The sequence below is a fragment of the Erpetoichthys calabaricus genome, chromosome 11 (genome assembly GCF_900747795.2).
Source record: "Erpetoichthys calabaricus chromosome 11, fErpCal1.3, whole genome shotgun sequence".
Lineage (NCBI taxonomy): Eukaryota > Metazoa > Chordata > Cladistia > Polypteriformes > Polypteridae > Erpetoichthys > Erpetoichthys calabaricus.
In genome coordinates this window covers 11847107-11870654 of record NC_041404.2, presented here as the reverse complement: position 1 = coordinate 11870654, position 23548 = coordinate 11847107, and the positions used below count along the sequence as shown (strand labels likewise).

The following is a 23548-nucleotide window of genomic DNA, read 5'->3' as shown; positions in this document are numbered from 1 at the left end:
CTGCTGCTAATACCACTGCAGTCATTTGAGGGGAATGAAAGGACACCTTGGTGCCTCAGGTGTTCACTGTGGACTTGTCCTCAACCCAATGACCTCCCCAAAAAATCTCACTGATTCTTTGGTGTGACTTGGGGTATTTTTATTTAGTTTGCTCTTGAGTTGTGCTAGATGCTTAACTGATGTTTTCTTGGGATTGGTGTTCTTAAGTTTTAATGAATTAGAGTATCTGCTTTTTACTGGCTTTATACATTTTTCTTCTTTTTGGGATTACACATTTGGGATTTCATTTTGACTTTCTAATTGTGCGTTTATCCTTGGACGTAATGACTTTCTGTTAAGGCCTTTCCAAATGTTTCTTACTTTAAGGTTCAGTTGCTTAATTGTTTGTTTTCTTAGGAAATTATTGTTTCATTTGTTCTCTTTTGTTTAATTTTCTTGGCTTACTTTTCCCATTCCAGTTCTTGTAATTACAGTTATTTTTGGCTATGTTAATTTAATTATTTGTAATACGTATAATTAGTGTTTTGTTTGTTGGGTGGGATTTTTATGTTTTTGGCCTTCTCTGTAGCACAAGCATATAACACTGACATGGGATTCAGTCATACCATGCAGTCATGTCCGCATGTCTACAAGACCGATGGATAGCTAGTATTTTACTGTCCCAATTAGAAATATGATTTTTTACTGAACCCCAAGAAATGTAGAAATATCATAATAAATAAAAACATCAACAACCCCCCTAAAACACACACAACAATTACAAAAAAAAAATGTTTGTCTTGGGTAATGGTAAGATGATTGTTCATGATTATTGTCTAGTTTGTGACATCATTGTGGCACTGTTCTTTCAGTTTTTTCATTGCTGCAGCTGGATTGTTTAAGGCAAATTCATTTATGCTGGCCACATGAGGTACTAACATTATTAAACATAACATCATGACATTAAAGTTATTTAAGATGGTGATGTGATATTTGTGATATCCCAGATTTTGTTAAAAACACTTCAAAATCAAACTTTTACTTAGTTTATTTAGATTGATGATGGAAATTAGACAGATTTGCGGCTGCTTGCTGTTCTTTTTGACTTGGATTCTTATGTGTTGTTTTTTGTTGTTTTGACGATTGTGTTTTCTGATCATCTCTCAGTATTCTGACCCCCCCACCTTTCATTCTGCCCTTGACCTAAAAAGACCTTTTCCATCTTCTGGTGGTTATCTCAAACTTTTTTGGTTACATACACACAATTTCTTCATTGTACTATTCAATTTGGCCATGTGAGAGGTTTAGTAACACTACAATGTTGAGAAATATGTGGAAGGAAATAGAATACATAGTCCTGTGTGAGGGGATGACTTAAAATAGTGGCTATATAAGATCATGGCTTGCATGCCAGTTGCTGAAGACAGCAATTGAACACAAAATAAGGGTAAATTTCATTCAAATGTCCAAAAGGTTTTTTTTTTCACCTAGAGAACCTCAGACACATGAAATAAATTACCCAGCAGTATGGGAAACTCTGTTGATACTATATTGGACTTTGATAGCTCGCATCAGTATTATTGGCCAGCTTGGTTGGGCCAAATGACCTGTTCTTGTCCAAATTTTCCTGATGCTCTAAAGTGTAATCCTAATTAAAACACAATACACATAAAGAGATGAATAACATTGTGGCCACATGTGGATATGAATAAAACTGAAAGTGTGTAAAAGAAAGGGCATAACAGGGAGGTGGTGAGAAACAAACAGTCAACAAACATAAAGTTGTGTCACAAGCTGACAAGGTGAGATAATAAGCAATGTGGTGACTGTGTAAATCACAAAAATGAATACCATCTGACGGTTCAGGCATGGTGCTTCTGTAGAATGATGGCCAGCATGTATGTTGTGTGACAGGATGAGTAATATGTGCTACAAATATTAGGCTGAGTAAGATGCAGTTGAAGCAGAGAATAAGCATGACCACCCATGCGAGGAGCATGACCGACTCGGTGAGCAAGTGCAATGATGAGTAGTAATAGTAGAAAGTCCAAGAGGAGGAGTAACTTGTCACACTAGCACTGTGATAGTCACGTGAAGTGATAAGTAAGGCATGTCAAATGACACATTGGCCATAATAAATTTCCCACTTTAATAGCAACGTCCGTTCCCACTAGCCATGTTGTTACCACCTGGCACTACCCTGTGCTTCTACCAAAGTAGCGGCAGAAGTGACAAAGTTCTGTTCTCTCCCCTGTTGTGTTCAGGTGCATGATGAGTTACAGCATTCAGTAGTGCTGATCTACTCAGTCTGAACAGAAAACCTGGCACTGTGGTTTATAGATTTGACAGGCTCCATGTCCAGCAATCCAGGGACTTCATGGTGCCCGTTTGTGCCAAGCAAGATTTGTTAGTCTGTAGCCTGATCCTGGCAAGGCGCCTGCAAGTGTCGATGCTGTAAAATGAAGCTGAATTTATGCACTTTGGGTTCCAGTTTGTCAATGTTCTCAGACCCATAGGGTCGTCCTCATGGCTCCCTCATCTCACGACAAGGGGTCAAGCCTGAGGCAGACAGAGGGAGACCGAGCGGCTGTCTGCGATGTGCGAGAAATGCTATCTGCACTAATGAAATCAAAGCCTGGCAGTGGAGAGAATGCGGGGTCAGGGTGGCAGCGCAGGAAGTATGACATCATCATCTTTGTCTTCCCGTAAGATGGATGATTCTGACCTCTCTTGTATTACAACTCTAATAGAACATTAGAGGATGATAAAATTGCAAATGAACAAGCAGGGAGATAAATTTGTCATGTTTTTAGTGTCTCAACTTCCTTGTAAATGTGTCTCACTCGCTGCCTTTACATCCAGCGCTGACCTCAATGTTCTGCTTCTCAGCATCTTCCCTCCTAATGAATGTATATCACATTGCCAGGTATCATAATTTATATCATAATAGCGAGGGAGAGCATTGGTGAGGACCCGCTAGGGAGTGCCAGCACAGGGCGGGGTGAGCTGGCTGGCTTCTAATGATGAAAGAGACGCATATCACACAGGAGAGGCATTTCATGTGGCTGGAAATTTAGAAAAACTCTTTTCAGTTGTGTCCAAGTCAGTTATTAAAATAATACAGTGAAAACGTAGCAAATGGTAATAGATCTGCTTATCGCCACTCATTTCCTACATGTATGTTCCCCCCATCCATCCATTTTAATTTGTTTACTCCTTTCATCACATATGGGCACCGCAGCCTATCCTGCAATAAATGATCTTAAGAAATGAACTAATGTTGCACTTAATGCCCGTCCACCACCCACACACAACCGCTTGTGGACCAATGGCTAACACTATACCCGCATGAGCATGAAGAGAACTGCACTCTTCACTAGAAAATACCCGCTGTGCCTCTATGCACTCCCCACTCTTTAACGGACACCCCAAATCACCGTACCCAAGTTATTAAACTCAGTAGTGTCATGAACCACCCACACCCTTCAACACAGTATCCTTTCTCCTTGACAAGATAAGTGACCATTATCAAGGTGCAAATGACCCTATAGAGTTAGGATGTGGCTGCATGTTACACAGAATAGAGGGGTGAGGACCACCACCTTTCCTTGAATGACAGAAAAAGACAGAAATAGTGTTTATGAGTGTTCAATGCTCTTTTATCCAAGTGTTTAAAAAAACGTGGAACCCATTTTAATATTGCAAAAAAGACTTATCCACTTATTGAAGCTGCTTTGTATGATTTCATGGTTTTGGCAGCAACTAGGCTGACTTGGGTTGGTTGCCAATAAACTGCAAGGCATGCTTACACATTTATGTAACATGGGAGAAAAATCCACAGTGTGTGGAGAAAATCCCAGGCAGACATGACGAGAATGTGCAAACTATACAAACGGGGAACAGGAGCCGTGAGGCTGCTTCACTACCACGCCATCCAGTTCATAACCTGTTATCATTTATTTTTCATCTGTAAACTCAAACTGTTCAAAGTGGACAAGGATATCATGTCCTTCTACCTCAGTGTGCTCTGGTCTGCCACCACATTCGGCTCCGAGTTAAGTGACCTCATCAAGCAAAATCTGAGGAAAACTCCAGCAGGTTAACAGACAGGCAGGCCAGATTACTGGTGCTAATGTAGACGACCCGGTGAGTGTGTGCCGGAGGGCAGTGGGGGGAAAACTGCAGCCTAGCACAGCTTGTGAGACTAAAGCACCGGCAGTACTGAGATACTTGGCAGGATCATGGATCTTCAGCCTTCAAACTCATCTAAGTCTCATCTAAGAGCATTTTAAGGTGCTGTCTTTTAAATATGGCAAAGGGATATTTAAATGTTTAGTTCCGATGTATTTAAGGCTGTTAACTTATGCAGCTTTGCTTTTTTCTTCCAATAAAATTTGGAAAGAAAATTCTCATGATTAATTTTCTAAATAAAAAACCTTGCAATTGCCTTTACAATAAAGCTAAGATGCTCCATGAAACACAACCATAGGCTGCCAGTAAGCACCTTTCATGTAAAGCTGCTCCATATTGTTTGCCAATCCCCCACCCCCAATACACAGAGACCCCCTACAGCCTTTTATTATTCACATGCAGTGTGACCTTACATCAACCCTAACCATCTCCATGCTAAGCTGCCAACAGCGCCCTTATGACATTACGGCACTAACAAAAAGCAGGCTGAATTCTGCAGGTAAGATAAGTATAATAAAAATGGACAGACATTAGTTAGAAAAGGAAAGGCAGGGTATAAGGGGGGGGGGGCATATACATCATATACTGTACATAAAAGGGGAGATAAATACAAGTCTGCTTCAAAGCAAAGGTGAGTAGAGACACATGAAGAGGCTGCTGGAAAGGAGAGGCAAGAGAGTGAGAGCATGTTATAGGCCACCCAACCCAAAGAGCAGGGAAAATAAAAACCTTTTAATAATATAGGATGATATAATATTCCCAAACACATATTCAAATTTAGGGTTGTGGAGGGGCAAAGCCTATTCTGGCAGCGGCTGGGGGGCCAGTCCATCACAGAGTCCATTAACACATTCTGGACCAATTTATTATGACCAGTTAGCTAAATACAATACATGTACTATACTGTATTATGTCATACCATACAACACTGTACTACACTATACTGTATTGTGCTATACTATACTCTGCTGCACCATTCTATGCCATATTATACCATACTGTACTACAAAATTATACTACACTATACTATGCCCTACCATATTATATTATATTATGCTATGCTATACTATACTATAGTCATGAATGCACAAAGGCTTTCCTGGAAACATTGGGCAGTCCATTCAGGGGCCATCTCATGCCAGCTATGGGCCAGTTTATAATGGCCAGATAAAGTAGCACATGTCTGTGGGATTTAGGAGGACAACCAAGTACCAAAAAAAACCAAAACAAACCTGACATGGGGAGTGCATGCAGAGTTCACACAGACAGTCACCAGGCTGGGATTTGAACTAGGAACCCTGAACGCTACAGATACTATACTATACTATACTATACTATACTATTCAACAGAAGTGCATCAAGAAATGCTACTGGGGCTTCTTGATACCTACAACAATGCCTCACTGTAACTAATCTTTTATCATTAACCAAGTCAGATGTTTTCTTCTTCTTGTAATTCTTTGTGTGTATTTGAAGAGGGTTTGTGCCTAGGAGTTTAGATTGCAGTGTTGTGGAATTACTTCAGTTAATTTTTCTGACTGTTGTTTAATTGTAGTATTATTACAGTGACATCATCATCACGTGGCCATTTTGGACATGAATCCTACTATGTTGTTTATAGATATGAACTTCCATTGCTAGCCACATGCTTATGATGCCTGACGCTTTAAAAAAATGACAGTGCTTGTTCCTTCACTTCCAAATTTTGAATTAAAAACAAAATCAACAATTATGCCAATTAAATTATTTTTTGTCATGTGAAGGACATGCAATCGAGAAATAGCTTTGTCTTTTCACTGTTATTTCTACTTTGTATTTCTCATAAGAACAATTTTATATGTTTTTACCAACAGTGATTTCTGGTACACCACTGATGCCACCTTTTTGTCACTGGCAATTTTTTTTTACCAATTTCTTCTCTAAATGTTCTCTAATGTTCCATCTTTAATTTCCTGTATCTATCCATCTATCCATCTTGCATGTGGAGACCAAGGGTCAGTCATTAATCATCCATCCATTAATTCTGAGTTCAGATGTTATCCTGGCGGCAATAGGTGCAAGGCAGGAATCATCTCTGAATGAGATGGCAAATCATCAAAGCACCTTAACCACATATCTAAAGTCATTTTATTTAGTATTGTCAGGTCACCTCATCATTGTGATAAAGGAGGAAAGTTAGAGCAACTGGTTCATGGAGAGAATATTCAAACTCCACACAGAGGATCTCCAATCCTGCATCCTAAAACCAAGCACTGAAGCTGTGAGGCGGCAGCACTAAACCACTACACCACCATACTGCCTACTTTTAACAATGGCCATTAATGTAAATTCCCTGAGTGTCCTTTAGGCAAAATGCTTTATACTAAAGTGTCCCATGTAAGGAGACCATATAGTATTACCGACTGCCTTTATACAAAGGTACACCATATTTACTCCTATTACTTTCTTGGAAAGCGATCCTGTGCCAACACCTTTAACCTCCCTGCTGTGCTGCTAATTGCCTCCATGTAATGGAACCCCACAAAGGCACTATGTCCAGCAAAGATACCTTCAATTACCATCTTCTGTCTGTCCATAATGAGCTGACAATATTTGCTCATATTATATTATATTATATTATATTATATTATATTATATTATATTATATTATATTATATTATATTATATTATACATTGCCCTATATAAACCACATAGATCCATATCCTTCCAATAATATTTCTAGTGTAATGCGTCTTCATGGCAGGATTTCAGGCTCCTTTGCCAAATGATCTCATATGCCCTGTTAACACCCACTGTACACAGAATCCATACTCACTTGTATTTCCTCTATACTGCCATTTAGTCACTTCTTTCCAAGAAGCTCTTTATCACCAGCAAAGAAACGCCATACCCCACGAGACAATATCACCACTGATGGTCCTCACGTAAAAGCAATTTCAACCTGTCACTTACGCCCCTTAATGTAACATGGTTTCCTTTTGCAAATCAATCCTGTTTTTTTTACAAACTGCTATCATACAAAGCAGCATCATAATGACATTTTGTGCCCCTTAGCAGCTCATCCAGTACATACCATTTATTCCTCCTCTTGCTCCTTAATCTTCTCTTACTCCAAGAAACCCATTCCCTGTGTCAAGTGACTCCATTTTGCCATGTATTGCCCAAGGCAGAGTGCCATATAATGTGACTGCATTATACTACTGCCTGTCTTTAGGTAAAGTGACATGATAAATAAATGGGACCCTTCAACTGCATTTTTGTTTCATGCAAAGATTCAGTATGCTGCCCCGTGCCAAGTGACTCCTTAGCAGCACTAATAATCTCCATGCAAAGTGACACTATGTTGAAAAAAATGCCCTGTGATGTAGCAGCACTTCTCAGTTGGGTATTTGTGTCTCTCGAGTACCTGGTGGCTCTCCGTGATTAATTATCACTGGGGGCTGCAGTGTCTGTGCAATGCCTCCTGCAATGCCAAGCCCTCAGAAGCAGGTCTTTGTATTTTGGAGACAATTTGGCCTCCTTGACCCTCTTCATCTGGGATTTTTTTTGAAAGTGCAGCCAGGTTTATGTGGCAAGAGAAAGAGAGAATGCATCTGGCATTTAGCTCTTGTCTGGGTGCCAGTATCTTGTCGGTGTGTTGTGTGTAACTTAACTTTGAGAATGCCTTTGAAAGCAAACAGCGTTGCTAATTTGGCTTTGTTGCTGTGGAAACATGTATGAGTGTTGTTGTTTATGTGAATCTGTTAATTTGACTTCATTTGCCCACTTCCTGCCCCCTCTGTCACGACACCAGGCATGTTAACGAGAGCACATATGAGGCTCCAAGCCTTGGCCGAGGTATGCCCATACTCTCCATTCATTTCAGCAATCTATCTGTGGTGATTACAAGCCCTATAAGCTGAGAATATGTTCTGCAAATTTAGCCCCCATGTCTCCAAATGAAACACTTAAATGTAAAATGCAGTGAGTCCCGCTCGGAATGCCTGATTCCTCCCCTCAAAGCACCAGTAATGAGAGGTTAACACAGTGGCACTGTTCCCATTATTGAGTGAATTTAGCACCTCGGACAGCGCAGTAAAATCTTTATTGCTTTCCTGACCCTCTCGTCATGTTCTGTCTGTGTGTTCAGTGGGTCTCAGGGCTGATTGAAAGGCAATATGTTCTGTGCTGAACACACACGCACGCTCCGGGGCTTGTTCACAGCGAGGGTTACAGCACAGAGGTGAGAGCAATTTTCTGCTTGTCGCATTGCAAGCACACTTTCAGACCCCAGTGCATTAACTTTTAAAAAGGTTCAGGATGTCTGCTTAAAAAAAAGATTTGCCAAATATATTTTCTCATTTTCCCTCCTGGTGTCTTCGCTTCTGTTGAGGCCGCCGCTTTCCACACACTGAGGTGCTCAGGAGTGGCACCTCCGACGGCATGCTGTCTGGCCCAACTGGTCTGGTAGAGTCAAGCTTCAAGGGCACTCAGACCCACTGAGAAGAAAAGCACAAGGCTTGGCTTGTGAGGATGGCATTGGCCTCATAAAGGCCTCCAAAGTGTAAAAGGGCAGATTTAGGCTTCTCTTGTGATCTGAGGGTGGGTGTTTTTACATCTGTATGCAGTTGTGGATCTACCATTAGGGCATTCTGGATGTGGGCCCAGGGTCCCGAGACAGCAAGGGGCCTTTTTACTAATCAATCCCCTGCCCCAGGAACAATGAAGTGATGTAGACACCAAGTGCCGAAATAACCAAGGAGACTTGACTACAACCCCACTTGATTAAATGATCAAGTTTCTGCATGCTTACTGCAAGAAATACCACTCAGCATTAAACTACCAGGTGTCCATGTGCTGCCTTTTTAAGAATATCAACTCTCAGCTGCTAAAACACCCAGGGGCCTGTGAGGGTCTTAATCTGGACTTGTCTATATGGGAGCATATGTGTGCGAACAGAAGAACTGTGTCTGTGTATGTAATGATGGGCCACCACTATTGATCATATACATGAGTGTGTAAGTGGGTAGGGGTGTATCTCTATGGCCAAATACTTAAATTAAGGAGTGTATGTATACAAATATATCAAACTTTATTGTAATAGAATTATCATGTGTGTGTATGATAGGTGTGTGTCTAAAACCAGCAGAAACCGTTTGGGAGTATATAGGCTTTTCTGAATTTTCAGGACCCACATCAGGTTCTGGGCATTGCTACGTCACCACTTCAGAAGACCCCCAATCTGCTCAACTCTAAAGGGTTTTTCCTTCCCTATCCCATGCACGTAAATGTTGAGTTAATTGCCCATTCTAAGCTGTTCCAATATGAGTGAACATAGGTGAATGTATAAGGGTAGTAGCAGTATGGTTACATAAAGAGAGTACATTGAAATTCCTACTGCCACTCACCAGCACCATACTAAAGCTTACTTTGATTGAATAAAATGTACTTCCTGAAACACTGCAGAAAAATCCCTAAGAAAAACTCTGGTGTAGTTAGTGGGAGATTGAAGGAGAGGGTGAGGTGATGACAAACAAATAATGAAACTAGGATTATGGATATTCAACTAATATGGGTCATCTGATCGGTTCATATAATGCACTGGGGTCCCATCCTAGAACTGGGATTGGGGTTCAGCAGCCGTGACCCTGACCTGGTGTGAAAAGGTTAAATTGAAAAACTGTTGGTTCCTTCCTATGCGCCTTCTCACCCACTCAGGTCTGCTGGTGAACAGCGTCTGGTAAGACCATCCCTGCTTGGCATCAAATCTCAATCCAGACTCTTCATTTTTAGTTCCTAGCTGGTTGAACAAGCTATCCACCTCCATGTAAAATTTTGACTCCCTCAATGGGTTCTGTCAGTTCTGTCTAACTGATATTAGGTGTTAATTTTTAGGAATTGTAACTCACTTGCATTTTGTTCCAAGCTCTTCATTTGTGATGATCAATTTTCTGACTACATCCTGTATCACTTGTTCCCAAACAGTCCCCAGAATGATGATTACTCGATTATGTTGAACTCTTTTATAAGTCGTTTTGATAAAAACATCTAAAAAGCAAATAAATGTAAATGGATGGCTGAATTAGGTCCCTTAGCCTGGCAGAGTTTGCCATAATCTTTGGAGCAGGGATGAACTTGCTAGCGCTTCTTTGCACTTGACCTTGATTTATCATTTTAATTTTTGTTTAATATTCCCGATTTATATTTAAGTTTTATGCTGTATACTATGTATGAAATCATTTATTCATTTACATTTATTGAAAATTTTTCAAAAGGCAAAGACTAACAAAACAAAATTGTGCACCATGTTCTCATCCAATAATCACCTTTATTCATCATTGTGCAATGGATCTTGTCAAGGGCTGTGTATATGTGCATAACGGATGTCGTGTAAGGATCTTGGCATATGTGATAGTGCATGAGTGTACACGTAGGAGTGAAAGGCATGATACAGGCATTGGAGTGAACATGTATGGCTGTGACCTTTTGTATGGGTATGGATGTAAATAGACACTTGTGTATGTGGAGTGTGGGTGACATTGTGAGAGAGGCACTTGTGCTTGTCTGGCTTTTCATGTGGGACTGTGTGTGTCCAAATGTAACGTACGTTATCTCTGTGTGCATAAACATGGAAAGCTGAGGTAATTGTATTTTGTCATGTGTTGTTTTTTGTTTCTGGATGTGGGAACACACATGAAGTGCTGCTGACTTCTCTGTGTGTGTACACTGTTGTGCCTATGGGTGCAGCAGGCTGTTTGTCTATGTATGCATACATCCTTACCCAGTTTACAATCATTCCGCCCCACAAACACACCACTGCCATCGCATCATATAGTTATTGCTTTGTTACTCATCACTGCAGAAACTTTGAATTCAATACTTTTTTTTCTTATTGAAAAGTCCTGATGAGGTGAAAAATGCAAATAAAGTAGTGATTCTAAAAGCTTGTCATGTAAAACACGTTATGAAGATTCTCTGATGACAGCAAAATGATGGCAATTATACTCTTTCCATCAAAGATGGTAGGAGATTCTGAAGACAAGCGCGAGTGCGCGCAGATGGGAGCTCTTCCGCGGGAGGCGGCTGCTGACCTGTGTCTCTGTTTCTTCTCTCCTCTAGGAAGTCATCTTGAAACGAGCCGCTGATTTGGTGGAGGCCTTGTACGGCATGCCTCACAACAACCAGGTAGCTGCTGCATGATGGGAAAGTGGGCGCCGTGGTGGTGCTTTGAAGCATCGTTTTACATCTCAGATCGGAAACTTCAGTTCTGGTTCTTCGTGATTGAGAAAGTTCTGGATGGACTGTTCATACATTGCGTTCTATTAAACTACACGTGTGAATAAATAAACTTCAGTCCAGACTCGTGATATCGTTAGTGCTACATAGTGTAGATATTCCCAGTAAATATGACGGAGAGTAGCAATGCATTATTATTTTACCTTGTCCTTTATTCGCGTGTGCACATGGGACAAATATGGCGTTTAATACGCGCGCGATTCGACCAAAGGAGTAAGCAATTAGCTGCGTGAGGTAAACGACGACGGTCGTTGGAAAGTATTGAGCCTGGATCGATAGATTGTAAACATCCTTTAAATTTACTCTTTGATTTAAAAGCTCTCCCGTCACCACACGCGCATAGTTCGCGCAGTGGGGGTTCTCAGCTGGGACCGGCTTTCGGAATTGTTTGATATGTTAGAAGATATCTGCAGACATTGTTATCTGAATACTGGCCCATCCATTTTTCAAACCCCTTTCTTTCGGCGACAAGAGTGCAAAAAGAGGTGAGGGCAGTACACACTCGAGTCAGGGTAATTTGGACTCGCAAAGTAACGTGACACGCAAATCTTAGTAACAAAAACTGGGAGTCACATCAGTCCGCTAGACTCTTCACGCCGGCTCGGAGCGTCTCTGGTGTGGCAACCATCTGAAAAGAAGCAGCCCCACAAAAATGAACATAAACGCGGCATCTCGCGCCTGCTCGGTGGCGCAGTAGTAACGCTGCTGCCTCACAGTAAGGAGACCTGGGTTCGCTTCCGGGTCCTCCCTGCGTGGAGTTTGCATGTTCTCCCCGTGTCCAAAGACGTGCAGGTTAGGTGCATTGGCAATGCTAAATTGTCCCTAGTGTGTTTGCTTGGTGGGTGTATGTGTGTGCCTAGCGGTGGGCACCCTGCCCAGGGTTTGTTCCTGCTTTGCGCCCTGTGTTGGCTGGGATTAGCTCCAGCAGACCCCCGTGACACTGTGTTAATCGTCTAAGTCAATCTTGAGCATTCTGAGACTACAAATTGTATTGGAATTGAGATTCATATCCAAGTGGTAACTCAGCTGAGATGTCTAAATGTGATAACTCAGGTATAAGGTGTAATGAACATTCCAAAAAAATCGTCATTGAAGCCTGAGATGTAAAACTTAAAACTCTTAAAAATAATGTTTCTTGTAGAACCATTGCTTGACAAAGAGCTATTTCATTCTCTGAAGGGTTTTAGGCACATGAAACTGGTTCTTTAGGCTTTGAAAAGCTTCCTAATATGTAAACAAAACAGAAATCTTTAATGTATCGTATAGGCATCCTACCAGGACACTGACAGATCAAGAAAACCTGAGCTTGCCTGTGTTATGGCACAAGGCCCCATTGGCATTTTACAAATCTATTATCTTCTTTTCATGGATATTTAAGGAACCTGTTACTGATCAAAATTAATAGAAGTTTTTCTTAGAAGCTTCATTGGGATGCTTCATTTGGGAACCAAAAGCAGTTCCCCTGTGGCATCACTTTGAAGAACTACTTTGGCACTTTTATTTTTAAGAGTGTAGGTGATCTGAGAGTGTGGGTTGCATGTTCTTAACTGCCTATCTTAGACCCCACATCTAAACCCTTCTTGATGTGACCTATATATCTAGAGCTACCCCTCTATTGGTAAGCCTGGCTTCTGACCTTGGATGCTCAGTACTCTCCTAGCTTTCATATCCTCTCAGACTAGCACCAGACATACTGTATGACCAAAGCTGTTCATGTCTTAAGGTGACCCTTAACACTTAGTGCCATCCCATTCAGTGCTACTCTTTCCTTATTAGATTTTTGTTATGCAATTCATTTGTATCTCTGCCCCTTTCTTGCAGGAAATCATCCTGAAACGAGCGGCTGACATCGCTGAAGCCCTCTACAACGTCCCTCGGAACCACAACCAACTGCCAGCACTCGCCAACACGCCAGTCCATGCAGGAATGATGGGAGTGAACTCGTTCAGCGGCCAGCTCGCAGTCAACGTATCAGAGTCGACTAATCAAGGTAAGAATTGTGCCCTCAGTCTAGCAAAAGGGAAGTCCCTGCGCTGTGTTGGCAGCCCCATCCTTCCCCCTGGCTATATTCTCTCCTCTCTAGTCTCCCATCAGAAATGGTACTTCAGGCCGTAGTCATTGATCACACTGTGCTGCCTCTCCGGCACTCTAAATCAATTATTTATCTAACGGGTGCGATGGAGTCTCCTTGTCTTCATTTAGCGCAGCTTTGCAAGCCATTACTGGCAGTGCATGGCGTACGCCTGACGCACCTCTCACCGTTTGTCATCGACAGCCTCTAATGGCATGCAGCTGGCACACAGAAGAGTCTTGATTGCAGCACTAAACACCAAAGTGCAGCCTTGGCACACCTGGGGAAAGCAGATGTGGAGGAGAGGTGCAGACGCCTCTGAGGTCTTGGCAGCATCAGTGGAGGTGGGTGTCCAGCCTGGCTGCTACTTGTCATGGCCTGAGTGCTGCAATGGCAGATCTGTCATGTGACCGTGCTTTTAAAGGAAGTGGCAGGACAGATGAGACAAGCAGATGCTGCTCTCTGAATTATTCATCGGCAGGGTGATACACTTCCCACTCCAGGTTGGCTGTCCTCGTCAGGGCTTCTTGCACACAGCTACATAACTTCACTTTAAAGCCAACATGAAATGTCCCAAGCAAGCACTGAGCTAGATCAGGACTGGCATTTTCTGGTACTGTTGGAGTATGGCAAAGGAAGTTCCTGAGCTGGTAAGGCGAGGAGAATGAGGATATCTCTCAGGTCTGTTTTCTTTTGAATGTGTTATTCAGGTTTCACTCGGAATACCAGCAGCGTGTCGCCCCATGGGTATGTGCCAAGCTCCACTCCTCAGCAGACAAACTACAACACAGTGACCACGAGCATGAACGGTTACGGAAATGCCAGCATGTCCAATTTGGGCGGTTCCCCCAGCTTCCTGAATGGCTCTGCTGCCAACTCGCCATATGCCAGTAAGTTGCTCATCTTCACCACGTCTGCACTGAATCAGATACCCAGCAGCATCACTTCACACGCCTCATAATGAAATCAATAAACTAATTGCCGGCACTTTCAGTCACCCAGACTTCCAATCTTCATTAATTGATTAGTTAGGCCAGATGGATGAGGCTGAAATATCAAAGGGCTGCCACAGAAAATCACTCAAGAGAAAACACTCTTGCAGAATTAAATGGCAAGCACAAATGTGCCCAGCCTCAACCAGAGTGCTTAGCTAACATGGCACTAATAAGCACATATCTTCACCTGGAGAATTAAACTCAATGGCACATTGCTCTTTCTGCTCTTGCCTAGGTAACTGACCCCATGGCAGCAGGCTGCTGCTATCATCTGAATAAGTAATTGCTGCCTGGCACAGTGCCATTCCCACTCTAGCTTATTTACCCACCCCCCTTCTCATGGCACTGTGCTTCATCTCTTCTTACCTACATCGACACCTTGCTGTCTTTACTCTTGCCATCCATGGCAGTATGCACTACCCTGCTCCTACCCATAACACACCCCTTGGTACAGTGGTGCTTTTTGCTCACTTGCTGTTTTGCTCCTCCAGTCATGGATAACTGATTCCAGGTGGTCTAGGAAAATAAATGAGGCTGGCACACTCAGCGACTTTATCCCCAACAGACAGCTGCTGGGTGTCAGGAATAGAACAGATATCAATGGAGGGGGCACTGAGCAGGAGTGGGAAAGCTTGGGGTAGACTTGTGTTTAGGGCGTGGCACTAAGTTGAGTTCTCTGTGACTGCTGCAATTTTTCAGCTGGCATAGACCTGGGTTGTTTTAGCAGACTCAAAGCTCCTTCGTTTCCTCACAATCTTTTTTTCTTTCCCCAGTTGTGCCATCCAGTCCCACCATGGCATCTTCCACCAGCTTGCCCTCTAACTGTAACAGCTCCTCTGGGATATTTTCCTTCTCGCCAGCCAACATGGTATCCGCAGTAAAACAGAAGAGTGCCTTTGCCCCCGTGGTGAGGCCGCAGACGTCTCCCCCACCTACCTGCACCAGTGCCAATGGCAACAGTTTGCAAGGTGAGCCAGTGGACACTGTGCAGTTATTTCTACTTTGGGGTTTCAAGGTAAATTGCCATGGTTCTGCCAGGTATTGGGTTCAATAAGAGTGGGTCTTATAGTGCTGGCCTTCCTGCGCTGTGGCTGTGATGAAGCATTGGTGTGTCTTCATACAGTAATGTGCTGTTGGACCACCCTATTGGCTTCTTGCTGCCTGACTTCTTTTTCTAATGTGCTTCTGCTAACATGGTGTGATACCCTCCTGTGCCAGTTAATAATGTTGTTTTCTCTCTTTTTCCCTCGTGTGCCCTCTTTTTCTCTCTGTTTCATTCTCATCTCCCTGTCAGAACATTCTTTTGTGGACTCTAGCAAGTACTCAAGCGCGGGCTCCCTTCCGGGCCTCGCCTTCTCCTGAAGTACGTTGCTCTTTTTTTTTTCAATTTCTCCCTTCTGTTTTGAGATGTTCTTAATGTAGTGTTGGTGCCATGAGTTAGAGGGGGTAATGAGGAGCTGTGTGAATTTCATTAAACCAGAATGGGAGGAAGGGTGTAATGTGACTAGCACTGAGAAGATTTGATGACCTCGGCACTGGTGTCATTGAATTAGTGTGGATGGGGCGAAAATAGCATGGATCTAATTTTAGGTTAAGCATAGGGTGGGTAGCTTAAAGCAACCAGGCAAGGATTGGATAGACAGTATGGAGGACAGGCAGCAAGGAATATTGTGGCATGCCTGTGCTCAACCTACTAACTAGCTCAGTGGCTTTTTGTGTCATTGGGTGCTGTGTAGGTTTGATGGTGCTGACTACATTAGAAAAATCTGGACAAAAACAGGTCATTCAGACCAACAAATTTTGCCAGTCCAAATGCACCATGAAAGTGATTGGCAGCTGCACCCCCTGCCTTCATCTCACATGTGCAAAACTGCTATCACTTATGATACCCCAGCTCATAATCAGGACTGGAATGGTGCTGATTAACAAAAGTTCATCCTTGTTTCTCTCCAGTGTGTACCATCATTGCAGAACTTGCCTCAAAATGGATTTTTGAAGTCTGATAACCCATATCATAACAGTGACATATACATTTAATGAACACCAGCAAGGCAAAAGGGCAAAACTTCAGCAATTCATAGAGTACCCATTACTGGTTGTGACATGGCACCAATTGTCTCTGTCCGCCAGGTCGGTTTTGCAGTCTTGTGTACAACTTCATCATTTGTACTCATCCTTACACACTTGTCTCTTTGTGCTATTTTTACAGCGATTCCTGGAATGATTGTCCCTCCGATGTAGAAGACAGGAACGTGTGGGAAGGAATCGAGTGAGCCACACTCTGGAACTCAGGCCTTTTCACAATCGCAGCTGGGCAGTGGCACGTGGGACTGGCGCTGCGGATCTGCCACCCATCATCGGTCTTCTTTGCTTTCTCACGTGGGGGGTTCTCCCGTCATTTCCCAGCATTTTCTAATTTGTAAATTACTCGAGGGACACTGCGGCAGAGCTTTTGTGTTTTATTTGTGGCGTTTGTGTGTGAGTGCGACAGGATAGGGGGTGGTCTCTTGTGAAGGAGGAACAAGGAAAGGGTCAGCGCGGACGGAAACACATGAAGCCATGCAGCTGTGGACTCAGCGTGCAGCCATCCGTAGCCCACCTGACACACAGCCAGCCACATCATGAACTGACCCTAACCGGACACACGCACTGACACATGGGCGCCTAGTAGCGCGCACTCGCCCAGCATGCGCGTGCACCTTACAATTGCACTTGACACGCCCACTTTCACAGCTGAGCTGCTAAGGCGCACCAAACACACAGTCCCCCGCGATCAATCACTGGCGTCAACTGAATAATCGGGGTCCCGTTCTCGTTTAACTGCATTTCAAGAAAAACACGGTTAAGGTGGCAACTCTTTACAAGTTCATAGAATGACTCCAAGATGGGGTGAGCGCACCCTTTTAAAAGGTCGATCTTACATCGTGCACGTGACGGTTAGTTCAAGCTTGCTTTATGGCTGAATTTCGGATGAGCCTCTCAGTCTTTAGTTCAGCTAAAGCAATAAGACAATAGATACATATTCAACAAAATACACCTATCAGGAAAGTGGGATGGCGATATGTAAACTTAGACCGCCTCGAGAACCTTTTCGCATGGAATCGTTGATAACGAGCCTGTTACACGCTTGGTACGCGGACGCACAATCCCACCAAAGACCCGCGCCCCAATACCGTCACACCTTGAACAATTGCACATGCGACAAAAATAAAAAACACAAGGTGCCACCAAAGCCGCGCGCACCCTGAGGCTCAGTTGTCCATGGCGGGCTGCGCCAGCGCTTACCCTACCCCTGACCCTCGGCCTTGCTAGCTGATGTGCCACTTTCCCAAGAGGGACATACGCTGCTACTGCTGCCACGAATTGTTTATATTGTAGGTTTTGTGATTTATTTTTTATTTTATTTTGCCAAAGTTATTGTTAAATTCTATTTATACATTTTAATGTCTTAAGGCGACTTTTCAGTGAATTTGTTTAATTGCTTACACCCATAAAATAAAATGGAAAGAATAAAAGGGCGTGGGGGGCTGTAAAATATACTCTCCAATGTATTTATCTGTGGAACTTGTACTTGACCCCCTACCCCTCCCTTCCTCGTTTGTGTTCGTTTGCTCCGTGACTATGTGCTGACTCCACTCATTTATATTTGCTATTGAAATGTGATTTCAATGTTTTAGGTTTTTTTTCAGGATTGTTTTGGACTCATGCTTCCATTTTTTATTTCCATCACAAAAGCCATTGTCTATTTTTGTATTATTTGTAACTTAAGAACAAATTTTTTTTTTTAATATTTTGTTTTGCTGAGCGGGCGCCGGGACACTCGTGTCTGTCTGAAGCGTGTGGGCGCGAGTGTGTGTGTGTGTGTGCGCGTGCTCGTGCGCACGACCTCTATTATGCATGGGCTCTCTCTCTCTCTTCCTGCCGGGTTAAATGGATGCACTGAAAGTCGGAGGGAATGCGTCTGGAAAGTCTTTTGTTTTTAATGCCTGCTTGTAATTTTCCTTTTTCCCCACCTTCACCCAACTCTGAACCAGCAACTCGGATGCCTTAACAATGCAATTCATGTGCATTCGGTCACCTGCATCACCATCTAATGTCAAAAGCACAAGTGGACTAGCGTCTTGGGGGAGGGGCGTGGGGGTGACCTGTCGGTGAGATGGTCGTGCCACCTTCAAATCCGAGACACCCCTTGCTGCTCTCTACTGCCCACGTCGACTTGGACCCGACCTTTCCTTCCGCTCGGACTCAGTAGTTAGGCCCAGTATGCCAGTCAATGCCAATGGGACATTGTGTTAATGGGCGCTGCTTCTAGGTACCTGTCTGTAAATGTCACTCTCCACTTTCGGGCTGGCAGCAGAAACATGGCTCCACCCGAGAAGCAGCGCTGGTCTCCCCTGAACCCTCACTGAACAGGTCTGTTGTTAGGATAAACAGAGACTACTGTCTAGATTGTTTTTGAAAACTTTGATCTGTAAAATAACTTTTCAACTTTCACAATATTTAATTAAATTTCCTTCTTGTCTGTGCTTTGTTCTCACTTTCCGTTTCTTTCATTGCAACTGTGTGCATGAAGAACTGAGCTGGACTTTGTAGCTGTTCAAGTTGGGGAACAAAGTAAGGGGTGAGGGTGGCAGCATCCTTCACTGATATAAATTTTGTCACTTTAGTGAAAAGCATGCTGGGATAGCCTGCAGCTGCCCTGCCACCCTGCACTGGGTAAGCGGGTTAGGTAGATGGATGGAGAGGGTGGCAGCCTGCCAACTACTGCGGTGCCTTGAAGGACATAAGTAGCCATCAAAATTCAATGACCTCAGAGGGCATGACTTTTAACAGTTGAGTTAAGATGGAAAGTAACCACCTATCACTCGGGGTCGTACCCACATCTTGTAAGGGTACATCGCCAGCTGGGCAAAACCGAGCCAATGAGAAAGTGTGCCTCCAGGCATGGCCTCACCCAAGGGAATGCAAGTCAAGGGGCACCAGACCACCAGTGCAGAAGGTAAACAAAGGAGAACAGACCTACAGAGGGGTATGGTGCCACCAAGAAAGATGTAAGCCAAGGGGCAGCACCCCACCAGTCGAAAAAAACGAGATAGCAGACAAATCCGAACCAAATGTGACTCACTGGATATACAGTAGCAGCAACAATTGAAATGTGAGCCACAAGTTGAAAAATGAGCCCAAATACTCAGCCCCACCAATGGGAGTGTGATACTCTAGGCATGCTCTTTAATTAAAACTAAAAGCGTAAAAGTGAGTGAAAGAGAAAGCGGGCACAGCCGTAACACCAGCTCACCAGTGAAGGAGGAAGGCAAGGACACCAGACCAGTGGAAGAGACAGCCAAGGGGCACAGTGCCACCTGCAAAACCCTGAGCTGAGGCCCTCGACCCCACCAACTGAGCATGAGATAGCAGGCAGGTCCTCAGCAACGCAGAAAGTGACTGAGTGGATGTACAGTGGAGTGCAAAATTATTCAGACCCCTTGGAAGGCATCCTAATGTTCTCATGACAAAAGATCTGTACGCATATTTATTCATTCAGTATTTTTAATGTGAACTCTTGTGCTGTAACAATACACTTCCAAAGTCACACTAAATCATTTTCTGTAGATATTTAACTGAAAAAGAAAAACTCCAACGTTAGTGTTTGCCAAAGTATTTAAACGTCTGTGCTTTGGAAACTCGAGGCTTACACAAATGCCACATGAATCACAAAGGTGGCAATCATGATTAAACATAATAAGGTGCTATTTGTGAGTCCTTTCTATCTCTCTGGATATGAAAAGCCCCCTTTGTAAGGTCCCTAGTCTTTGGTGGACAGTCACTGCAATAATGAAGACAAAGGAGCATTCTACTGATGTGAGAAACAAAGTCGTTGAGATGCACAAGGTAGGAAATATTGAAGGGTTGGAATGTCCCGTTAAGCACATCATCAGAAAGTGGAAGGTTTATCACAGCACCCAGACTCTTACCAGAACAAGGCGACCCTTAAAACTAAACATCAGAGCAAGATGTCGACTGGTGAAAGAGGCGACTAAAAATCCAGCCATCACTCTCAGAAATGTGCAGTGCTCTTTGGCTGGAGGTGCAGGAGTCCACAATTTCAAGAACTTTCCAGAAAGCAGGCCTCTATGGGACGGTAGCAAGAAAGAAGCCATTCCTTAAGAAGGTCCACATAAAAACACAAAGCATGAGAAAGACCCAGTTAAGATGTGGGAGAAGGTTTTTATGGTCAGATGAGACCAAAATAGGACTTTTTGTACAGTCTTCAGGAGGTATGTGTGGTGTAAAACTAACTGCCCATGTCTCACGAAACACCATACCTACGGTGACATGTGGTGGCAGCATCATGCAATGGGGATGCTTTTCATGTGCTGGGACTGAGAATCTTGTCAAAGTCAAAGTGACAAATGATGGACACCAATACTGCAGGAGAACTTGTTCCAGTCTGCTATGAACCAACAGCTCTGGAGAAGACTCATCTTCAACATAAATAAACATGAAGTCAAAGAGACACTGGAATGGCTCAGAAACAGAAAGATGAATGTCTCGGAATGGCCAAGTCAAAGCCCTCATCTTAACCTTACTGAGAATCTGTGGCACGATTTGAAAACTGCTGCCCAGAGGTGCCATCCCACCAACCCGGAGGATCTCCATCAATTCTGCAAAGAAGAAAAGGGAAGAATCACTCGTGAATAATGTGCAAAACTGGGACATACTTATCCCAAAAGAACTAAGGCTGTTGTTGCAGCAAAAGAGTTTTTGACAAAGTATTGGGCTTGAAGACTTTGAGATTGGAGATTTTCTTCTTCAGTTAAATATCTACAGAAAATGCTTTATTTTGACTTTGGAAGTGTATCGTTACAGCATAAGAGTGCACATCAAAAGATAAATATGTGTACAAATCAGACAATTATGATGGCTTTTTAGCAAACTGAATACTTGTGCATGCCACTGTAGCCCCACTAATGGAGTCGGTACATTGTTGCAAGTCAAGGGGCATTGCCCATCCAGGCTTCACCCCACCATTGAAATATTAGTGATACGGACACTTTTTTTCCAAAGAACAGAGCGCCAATAGTGCCAAAATGAACCCTGGGTACAACTTCACCATTACAAAAGTAAGCCAATGGCTACCACCCCACCAGTAAAGAGGGAAGGCAAGGACCCACTACTGGAAGAGGGAGCTCATTGGCATGTTGCCACCAACAAAAATATTGAACCAAGGAATACCACCCCACCAGAAAGCGAAACTGCAGACATATCCTCATCAAAGCAAATGGATCCCATTAGGTGGAGCTCCACCATGTGAGCCAAAGTCCTTCACCCAGCCAATGGAAGAATTAACCTGCAGAGGGAGCCAAAGGGCAGAGTGGAGACAATAAAACGGGGAGCCAAAGGACAGCCGCCCTACCAGAGGGAACAAAATAGGCCAAGATGCATGTTGTCACTAACGTGAAAGTGAGCTCAGGGGTACAGAGCCACCATTACAACAGGGAGCCAGCAGTGGAGACAAAAGGCCTGTGTATCCAACTCTCCAATGCCAAATCAGGCCAACTCAAAGCTTAGCGTGCCCATCAACTCATGTACAGGCTGATGCCCATAAGGGAAAGGAGTAACCAGGTGACTTGTTATCCACCAAATGAGAGCACAGAAGCACCACTAACACCACTAAATGAGCTCCATTGGCATCTGTAGGGGCACCTTCAAGAATTACTGCCCGGTTCCTAGCCTGGGGGGAGGTCTTGAATTAAAACCCCACCTCTATGCCCACATGGATCAAGCCGGTTTATTTAGATAAACATCTTCCAAAGGGTATCCAGGCCTGCTAAGCTGTACTCAGAGCATCAGTTCTATGCCAGCCTGGCATGGCTTTTCTCACAGGGGCTGGTAATGATATGCCCGCTAACGAGCAGCTTTAAAACGAAACAGGCTCTGCAAGCTGCTCATTTGCATAAATGGTCGTCAGCAAAACAAACCTTCCTCTGCATTTTGTGCTGACGCGGCAGCCCCGTCTTCCAGCCCATGCCCAGCGCTGGCCACTTCTACCTAAAGGATGGCAATAGGAACTGCAGGCTGGGAGCCTCCTGGCGGCCCTGAGGGTGCCACACACTCATACTGGGCTGACATTCTCTCCGCTCCCCTCCACCTGAAAGCAGCACACTTTATGCACCCACAAATTCACACACGCATACCACCAGGCACACACGCAGTCGGCCCATCAGTGACGGCTACAGACTGACCACCACGACTTCTTTTCTGAAGTGATGCACATGTGGAGCCTTCCAGTGTCCGAGCCCACGCATGGGTCACAGCTGAGGCCTGGTGATGATGTCATGGGTTCAATAATTCATGTGATGATGTCACCGGGTGGCTCTTCAATATTTGATGAAGTGGTGCTCGCCATGTGCATGAGGCTGCATCAGTGCCATAAATCAGAGGGCTTGGCGCTCGTCTCCATCGATCGGCATGTCTTGCTGACCCCTTAGTGGCCCAGCAACAGTGGCACACTGGTCACCTGCCACCTGAGTCCAGCAAAGAATCGGCCTGTGCGGCTCTCATCAGCACATTCTAGCAACTGATGGCAGATCCTGAAGGTCTGGACGGTCAGTTATCCATGTGGTCTTTAAGTTAGGAAGTCAAGGTATGCTGTAGCTCTAGGTGTGTTTAAATTCCAGTTTTGCATGCAATGTGGACCAGGTAAAGTTCTGCAAGAGGTCCTTGGATAAGTCCATCCTTAGGTGTGGTCACCTCTCTGTAGCATCAAATGGTGAAACCCAGCACAGACCATGTCTGCATGGCTTCTGTGTTCACTCTGCATATGGTCACTCTGGGTATGGTGCCATGTATTCATTTGACCAGAGATCAGCTGTGTATATGGTGAGTCTCCTGCTGGGCAAGTGGTTAGTGTCCATCACTACATGACACCATTGTTGAGTTGTGTGTGGTCAGCGTTTAGTGGCATATCACATCAGTGTCCACTTCGGTGTAGCTTGTGTCCAGTTCTGCATGTGTTTAGGGTATGTGGGTAGTCAC

General features: G+C 43.9%; 1 protein-coding gene across 4 annotated transcripts in view; it reads left to right on the top strand.

Moving 5' to 3' along the window:
- The window catches only part of ebf1a (EBF transcription factor 1a), a 181040-nt gene extending 162002 nt beyond the window's left edge, over positions 1–19038 (top strand). For 2 of the 4 annotated variants that reach the window (XM_028812678.2, XM_028812677.2), the window contains exons 12-17: positions 11270–11335; positions 13268–13436; positions 14228–14407; positions 15286–15480; positions 15807–15875; positions 16722–19038. In XM_028812678.2, coding sequence (XP_028668511.1) covers positions 11270–11335; positions 13268–13436; positions 14228–14407; positions 15286–15480; positions 15807–15874 — 678 coding nt within the window. In that variant the 3' untranslated portion in view covers position 15875; positions 16722–19038. The remainder of the gene's footprint in view (positions 1–11269; positions 11336–13267; positions 13437–14227; positions 14408–15285; positions 15481–15806; positions 15876–16721) is intronic. The other 2 variants (XM_028812680.2, XM_028812679.2) reach the window with 1 other exon arrangement.
- The last annotated feature ends 4510 nt before the right edge of the window (positions 19039–23548 follow it).